The 8929-nt window shown below is 50.7% G+C and overlaps 1 protein-coding gene across 1 annotated transcript in view; it reads right to left on the reverse strand.

Moving 5' to 3' along the window:
- Positions 1–8557, reverse strand: part of LOC141165682 (sodium-coupled monocarboxylate transporter 1-like) — a 60362-nt gene extending 51805 nt beyond the window's left edge. The window contains exon 1 of the mRNA XM_073651467.1: positions 8128–8557. Within this exon, the coding sequence (XP_073507568.1) occupies positions 8128–8478 (351 nt within the window). The 5' untranslated portion in view covers positions 8479–8557. The remainder of the gene's footprint in view (positions 1–8127) is intronic.
- Between the last annotated feature and the right edge of the window lie 372 nt (positions 8558–8929).

Below are 8929 nucleotides of genomic sequence, written 5' to 3' on the forward strand. Positions count from 1 at the left end.
CCCTGAGCTCTCCCTCTGTCCTTTCTTCAGCCGTCCCCACCAGTGATTCACCTAGGTCCAGCTCCCTCGGGCCTTCTTTTGGGACACCCTTGGCCCTGGGTTCCCTGACCCTTCATGTGGTGTGCCTTCGGGGTGAATGTGGTGGGTGACCGTGACAGACACTGCCCACGGTCTCCGGTCTCTGGCTGGGGAATGTCTTTGCCCCCACCAGCTTGGGTTCCGGTACCCTCTTGCTGACTCCTCACCCGGTGCTCTAATTTGGGTTCTTGGGTCCCTTCAGTCTTCCCCCTCTGGGTCTTTCTCTTTCTTTCTCCTCTCTCTCCAGGGCTGCTGTTTCCTTCTCTCTCCTCTCCAACTGACTTGTTCTCAGCGTCTGACTCTGATCTATGTTGGTGCCCTCCTTATATATCCCTCTATGTGTGAGCTCAGGTGACCAGCACCCAATGAGCTCCTATCACTACCCAGACTGCTCCCCCTATCTGCCCCTACACTACATGGGATGTACCACCCCCCTCCCACTCCAGCCAGGAACAGGCTCGGTTGTACCTGCACATTTCTAAGTGGGAGTACCGTCGGCCTGCTCCTCTGGAATGGGATGTATGTAGTGCATGCAGTCTATCTGAGCTCAGTTCCACACTCCTTCCTTACCCGGGAGTGGAATATCACACCTCTGGGTTGAGGTGCAATACCCCTGTAGCAGCCGAATCCTCAGGGTGCTACATTCCCCCCTGGTAAATCACAGCACGTCCTCGGGCTGTAAGACATAAAACACCAAAACATACAAAATTTTTATATGAACATATAAAACATATAAGACATTATATATATAACATATCCTATCAGATAAAACTTTCTCGTAGACTTCTCTTGTCTCTGGTTCCTCCTCCGGACACTGTGCAACGTGTGTCCGGGAAAAGTGCGACAGTCTCTTAGAAAATCTGGTTTTCTTATAAAACCGGTAGAGGGCGCTTTAGGACGCGCAACTATATACAGGGAAGTTGGAAGTTGGCCGCTCTCAGTCCTCGGCCAGGTAAGGAGGGGAAAGGGAATGGCTGCTCACAGTCCTCAGCCTGTAGGATGAAGGGGTTAACGGGTAACAGTTCCCTGGTCCCAACGGGGACTATTTTAGCAGCAACAGTTTCAGTTTCTATATACCCCGATTGGGTAACTATTTACATCTCCTGCTCTGCCGCACTCAACGGCGTCTTCCTCCTGCTCTTTCTTGATATGATGTTTCTTCAGACCCGTCCGGGTCCTCTGGCTCCTCCTCTCCGTACCGCAACTCCTCCTCCGTCAAGCGGTGTACGTGGAGGGCATAAGGTCCTTTGGCACACTTGTGCCGGGTGAAAGTGACTTCGTCTCCGACGTAGAGGTCACGGCCTTTGTGACCTTCCGGCAGGTGGGACTCGATGTCTCTGCGGGTCACAAAAACGTCACCGCGGTTGTTACGGTCCCGAATAAAGCCCCACCCATGCTGCGGGTTGAACTTTATCACTGTCCCGATGGTGCGGGGACAATGCGCTGCACGGGGGTTCCTCCTAGTCCGGCTCTTCTGCTCCGCGCTCTGGATTTGGGCCTGTTGTTCTCTGACCCGCCTCTCCTCCCGTTCTCTCTTAAACTCTGCCAGCTGTTGACGGCAACACTCTGTACGTTCAGCTGCGGCTGCCCGAGTTTCTCCGGTGAACCCCATCAAATCTTCTCCCGTGGGGTCCCACACGAATTGGGCTTCTGCTAGAGGAGGCGAGACCCGAGCCACGGGCTTCGGAGCCGGGATTAGGGGCTCACACAAGGGCCCTAGTCTTTGCTGCCGCTCCAGCTCAGGGTACCCTTCGGGCCAGATGAAGGGCCGCCCGTCCGGCCATGTGAGCTGGCCGAAGAGGTCCTCCCCCAGGTGTGGCACCCTAGGTATTGCGGGCGCGGTGGTGGTGGCGCCCGGGTTGCCCAGGCCTTGCGGCCAGGCCTGGGGCACCTGGAAGGTGAAGGGCACCGTTAGGACGGCGGCGCCCTGGGCTACCTGGCCTTGCGGCCAGGCCGGAGGCTCCGCGGAGGTAGGGGGCGCTGTTGGTATTGCGGCGCCCGGGGGTACTAGGCCTTGCGACCAGGCTGGTGGTACTTCCTGCTTGGTCACGCCCCGGGTCGGGGCGCGTGACGTCACAGGGGTCGCTGCGGCGGCTTCCGGTCGGGGCCTAGTCCATGGCGGTGACCTGGCGGCTACGGGCACAGCAGGGGGACTTTCGGGCTCTGCGACGGGGAGCTGGGGCAGGTAAGCGGTGTCACGGCTTGGGGTATAGGCGTCCCCTTTACCTGCCTCCATGCGTTCGGCTCCCTCCTCGGCGCCGTCTCCGGCCTTGGGTCCTCCTGCGCCATCCTCAGAGGCGGTCTGCTTCCTCTTCCAGGGTAGCGTGCTCCGTTGACTGGTCTCTGCTTGCTGGGTCATCTCCCGGCCCCACTCCGCCAGTATCTCGCGCTGTACCCGGGCCATCCTCCTTGCGAGGCCCTCCAGGGCAGTTTGTGCACACTCCCGGTCTCGGGGGAGCTGCGCTAGGATCTCCGCTAGACCTAGCGGGGTTGTGGACTCTAGCAGGCTCCTGACCATTGGGTCGGTGCTGCTCTGCTCGGCTTCCGGCAGGCTCCTGGCCAGCGGGCCGGTGCTGCTCTGCCCTCCTTCCTCGGTCTCTAGCAGACTCCTGGCCAGCGGGCCGGTGCTGTTCTGCTTTCTCTCCATCTCCGGGTGAGCTTCTCCGCTACTCCTTGTGAGACCTCTTGCCTCCGGGTGCGCTCGCTCCAGACTGCCCCAAGCGACACCCATCTTTTCTCTTCTCTTTCGTCTCCTCCCACTTCGAGGGCGGTCCCGGGGCAACTCGGTGACTGTCAGCTCCAGGGGGAGTTCTTTCACGCTGACAGACACCTCCAGCATCACAGTCTCTGTTGGTGGGGGCGGTTTCCACTTTTGGCGCCATTTTCTGTCCCGGCCCACGATGGGAGGCGGCCTCTTGCCATCCTCTGGCACGCCCATAATGGCGTCCGCTCTGACAAGGCGGGAAACCTTTGGAAATGGCGGGAATCGTCTCCCAGTGGCGGGAAACTCTGCAGATGGCGGGAAAAAGCTGTTAATGGCGGACAACCGGCGGGAATCGATCTGTGATGGAGTCCGATGGCGGGGACCCTCCGGAACCGGCAGGAGACTTCTTTTTGAGGTAAACTTGTTCTTTTCTTCAGGCACGCAGTACCCGGGTGTTGCGGGCACGTAATCCTGCCGACTGCGCCAGAGTTGACGCGCCCCCTGGGACATATTCCTTTTTGAGGGGAATACCCGGCACCGGATCAGATGGGGGGTTGTGGTCTCCGAGCGGCTGTGACCCGGTCCCGTGCCCAGGGCGTCAAGCTAAGTGTTATGTGGCAGTCCTACAGATGTTATTAAAGTTCTTTTGTGTCGACTACGCCACCCGTTGTGATGCGGTCACTGTGGCCGCCGCTGCAGCAGGGTCCGCTGAGGCTGATGGTGGATGTGCAGCTTGGTGGGATAACCCCCAACGGGAGGGGTATAGCCTCAGAGGGGACAGGCGCAGAGGATGGGGGTTGTGGTGGTGTGGTGCAGCCGGCAATGAAGACAGACTCGGGTTGTGCAGTTAAGGGAGTTTACTTACTGCTGATGTTTCGGTCACTCCAGCTGCTAGTGACCACCCGAGCCGTGCTGCGTCCACCAGGTCCTGGATACAGCCAACCCCCAAACAAGTCCGGAGCGTGGCCCTGAGCTCTCCCTCTGTCCTTTCTTCAGCCGTCCCCACCAGTGATTCACCTAGGTCCAGCTCCCTCGGGCCTTCTTTTGGGACACCCTTGGCCCTGGGTTCCCTGACCCTTCATGTGGTGTGCCTTCGGGGTGAATGTGGTGGGTGACCGTGACAGACACTGCCCACGGTCTCCGGTCTCTGGCTGGGGAATGTCTTTGCCCCCACCAGCTTGGGTTCCGGTACCCTCTTGCTGACTCCTCACCCGGTGCTCTAATTTGGGTTCTTGGGTCCCTTCAGTCTTCCCCCTCTGGGTCTTTCTCTTTCTTTCTCCTCTCTCTCCAGGGCTGCTGTTTCCTTCTCTCTCCTCTCCAACTGACTTGTTCTCAGCGTCTGACTCTGATCTATGTTGGTGCCCTCCTTATATATCCCTCTATGTGTGAGCTCAGGTGACCAGCACCCAATGAGCTCCTATCACTACCCAGACTGCTCCCCCTATCTGCCCCTACACTACATGGGATGTACCACCCCCCTCCCACTCCAGCCAGGAACAGGCTCGGTTGTACCTGCACATTTCTAAGTGGGAGTACCGTCGGCCTGCTCCTCTGGAATGGGATGTATGTAGTGCATGCAGTCTATCTGAGCTCAGTTCCACACTCCTTCCTTACCCGGGAGTGGAATATCACACCTCTGGGTTGAGGTGCAATACCCCTGTAGCAGCCGAATCCTCAGGGTGCTACATTTTCACAATGGAAAATTTATCAATTCAGTACCATAACAAAAAAATGCCAGAAATAATTCTTGTGGAACGGTGCTCGGAAACCTCCATGCCGTGTCCTCGAATAGTAATAAAAAAAAATGCAATCCACTGCAAGGAAAATAAAAAAATTGGCCCTGATTCATTAAAACTTTCAAATTTCGGAGCAACACTGAGTAGTGCCTACATTTTACAACTTTTGGCACCTTCCATGGAAATGGGTGGGACGGAGGCACAGAGGGGGCAGAACACTACAGCTCGTCTAATTCATGACTAGCTGTGGCATTCCCTATGCCAGTAATCTCACTACAGTATTTGACTAGAGTGAGATTTCTGGAGTAGCGCACCTCTTCATGAATCAGGAATATCTGACTCCAGCATGCACCCTTATCAAGACTGACATGAACGACGGAGGTCTTGATGAATCGGACCCTATGTCTTGATTTAATAATCATCTTCATAAAAGATAGATAAAAATTGCTTTGAAAATTCGCAACATATCAATTTCTCTTGCGAGTATGCTGAGGTTTACGCTTGGATTTTCCCCATAGAATTGGATTAGATGCAGAAAATCCACAGATAAAAAGCAAAAATGCATTTTTAGTCCGTTTCTGCTGCAAAAATGTACTAAAAAATATAATCTACATGACTGTCATTGAAGTTTTGTCAAAAGCAAATACCATGAACCATAAAAAACAAAGCAGCTTTATTTAAAACATACAGTAACATATGAAGAAGAGACAAAAAAACGCAGCTTCAAAAACACAATGAAAAAAACACAAGTAGCCTAATTTAGGTAATAGACATTCGACACCCCCAACAGTCAGCTGTTACCAGTGCCGGTGGTGGACAAAAGTTATCAGATGCAGTCAGAACACAGCAGCTCCATCAAAACTAAAGGGGCTGTGGCTGGGTATTACAAATCCATCCCCTATAGATTTGCATGCCACTATAGAAATGGTGTTCCAGCTTGTGTGTTCCAGCAGCATCCAAAAACTTCCTGCCGCTGCCATTGGTAACAGCAGATCGGCAGGGTGCCGAGTGTTGCACCCCCACTGATCAGATATTAATGTCTTATCTCAAGGATAGGCCAATAATAAAAAAGCAATGGCCAAACCCTTTAACTTTATATACACTGCTCAAAAAAAATAAAGGGAGCACTCAAATAACACATCCTAGATCCGAATGAATGAAATATTCTCATTGAATACTTTTTTCTGTACAAAGTTGAATGTGCTGACATCAAAATTATACAAAAATCATCAATGGAAATCAAATTTATTAACCAATGGAGGCCTGGATTTGGAATCACCCCCAAAATTAAAGTGGAAAAACACACTACAGGCTGATCCAACTTTGATGTAATGCCCTTAAAACAAGTCAAAATGAGGCTCAGTAATGTGTGTGGCCTCCACGTGCCTGTATGACCTCCCTACAACACCTGGGCATGCTCCTGATGAGGTTGCGGATGGTCTCCTGTGGGATCTCCTCCCAGACCTGGACTAAAGCATCCGCCAACTCCTGGACAGTCTGTGGTGCAACGTGACATTGGTGGATGGAACGAGACATGATGTCCCAGATTTGCTCAATCGGATTCAGGTCTGGGGAACGGGCGGGCCAGTCCATAGCTTCAATGCCTTCATCTTGCAGGAACTGCTGACACACTCCAGCCACATGAGGTCTGGCATTGTCCTGCATTAGGAGGAACCCGGGGCCAACCGCACCAGCATACGGTCTCACAAGGGGTCTGAGGATCTCATCTTGGTACCTAATGGCAGTCAGGCTACCTCTGGTGAGCACATGGCATGGAGGGCTGTGCAGCCCTCCAAAGAAATGCCACCCCACACCATTACTGACCCACTGCCAAACCGATCATGCTGAAGGATGTTGCAGGCAGCAGATCACTCTCCACAGCATCTCCAGACTCTGTCACGTCTGTCACATGTGCTCAGTGTGAACCTGCTTTCATCTGTGAAGAGCACAGGGCACCAGTGGCGACTTTGCCAATCCTGGTGTTCTGTGGCAAATGCCAAGCGTCCTGCACGGTGTTGGGCTGTGAGCACATCCCCCATCTGTGGACGTCGGGCCCTCATACCGCCCTCATGGAGTCGGTTTCTAACCGTTTGTGCAGACACATGCACATTTGTGGCCTGCTGGAGATCATTTTGCTGGGCTCTGGCAGTACTCCTCCTGTTGCTCCTTGCACAAAGGCAAAGGTAGCGGTCCTGCTGCTGGGTTGTTGCCCACCTACGGCCCCCTCCACGTCTCCTGAGCTCGCATTGATGTGTCATCCTGGATGAGCTGCACTACCTGAGCAACTTCTGTGGGTTGTAGATTCCGTCTCATGCTACCACGAGTGTGAAAGCACAATCAACATTCAAAAGTGACCAAAACATCAGCCAGAAAGCATTGGTACTGAGATGTGGTCTGTGGTCCCCACCTGCAAAACCACTCCTTTATTGAGTTTGATTTCACAGAAGTTTAATTTACTTGGAGTTATATTCTGTTCTTTAAGTGTTCCCTTTATTTTTTTGAGCAGTGTATAATGCTAGACTGATGTCCATGAAGGCCGCTATAAAATGTATATCTTATCATAAAATATATTAAGTTTGCTTAGAACTATAGATCTACATTTCCCAGATATTTGTTAAGGCCCTCATACACATGTAATTAAAGTTGACCATCTAATATGTATGGAGGGCCTTCTGACTCTTCCCAACACATTATGTTAGGGAAACAAAGGATGGGACTCTTTGAATTAAAAAGCTGCATTCTTTTGTTCTCCTTTGAGTTTCTGGCAGCAGCTTTCTCTCTCTCTATACACATGTGCCCTCTGCCATGATGAGCATGAGTGTTTTCGGCAGCTTTACTTTTCATTGCTTCCCTTAAGCCTTCATGACATTGTTCAGCTCATTGTCACTATACCCTTGATTATCTATTCAGTTATTAAATGATTATTTTACTTTTCTTGTTGTGTCCCACCATGTTAATTGCCCTATCACTATGTGTGAATGGTCACTGGAACGTCTGAGAGGACACAGAATACCTGCCAGAAATGTATGCAACCATTAGGCCACGGCCCCACTATCAGTATTCGGTCAGTAGTTTTTCTCAGGAGCGGGAGCCAAAACCAGGAGTGGGTGATAAATGCAGAATTGGTAACTTGTATCTATTATACCTTTTCTCTGATTGTTCTCACTTGGTTTTGGCTCCCACTCCTGAGAAAAAATACTGACCGAATACTGACCAAATACTGATAGTGGGGCCGTGGTCTTAAAAGAACATACAAAGCTCATGTCTTAGGTTTGGTTTACATAAAAAGGGCTAATACATGATGTAGTGCTTTAAATAGCCTAACACATACTGTGACAAAATCATCTATCAAGTGCTAATTTCATGGGCGGATTGGCTGCATCATCTATACAGAGCATGAATTTCTTCCAACATACTGTGTGGTGTCCACTCATTTTTAAAGATACACCTCCCTTATATACCACCATTACCACTTATGTGCTTTCTTTTTTAGCCATTCTTACACTCTTACACTTCTTCACTCCACCATGACACGCTCATTTTTTGCTAACGCATCCTTAATGTTTATAATGCTACTTATTATAGTGAGATGATCCAGGCTACACATACCTCATATGTGCTGGCTATATTAAGCCTGTAAAACACGGGGAGGAAGACTTCGGCACAAATAATCACTACCAGTGCATATGATATAGCAAAGATGCTGTACATTGCTCCATAGCGATACACATCTGCTGGGGTTCCAAGGATGGTGACAGCTGACATGAAGCTGGCAGTGAGGGACAGAGCCACTGGTACCGCTGACATACTTCTTCCTCCTGTCAGAAATTCTTTGGATGTTGTCTTCCCTCGTCCAGCGAAGGCATAATAGATCCCAATACCTGCTGATATCAACAATACTGCTGCAAACACAACATAATCCCAAGGAGAGAAAAGGCCAATTTCTGTAGAAGAATCCATGGTGTCTGCACATAGACTGCTTATTGCTATGTCCTAAAGCCGTATGACTTAAGTATACTGAAGAACAGGTTTATACATTAACAATGCACCGGTAGGCTGGGCTACATCTCTTTTAGGTGCCAACCTTGATGCAATAGCCAGAGGGATATTGACGCTTAGACAGGTCTAATAAGTCTGACGATATGAAGTGGGTGGAGTAGGTCAGATATGATGACAATGAGAGTTTACATTAGCTGAAAAAACTCAACTTCTCTTACACAAAACTTCTTACACAATTCATGTGCAATACAGTTGTATATATTCTATTCATTCTCTATCACATAGTGCTAAGGGAACACTCTGTGACCCCTGTGAGTCACAAAAAATAAAGGCTTAGTACACAGTGTCCTGATGTTCAGGAGCGATTTCTGGTTTTACCCTATATAAATAACGTTTAATCACTGTATATGGA

This window comes from Phyllobates terribilis, unplaced genomic scaffold (genome assembly GCF_046119375.1).
Source record: "Phyllobates terribilis strain yellow unplaced genomic scaffold, ASM4611937v1 Scaffold_11__3_contigs__length_659146591, whole genome shotgun sequence".
In the NCBI taxonomy this organism is placed as follows: Eukaryota; Metazoa; Chordata; class Amphibia; order Anura; family Dendrobatidae; genus Phyllobates; species Phyllobates terribilis.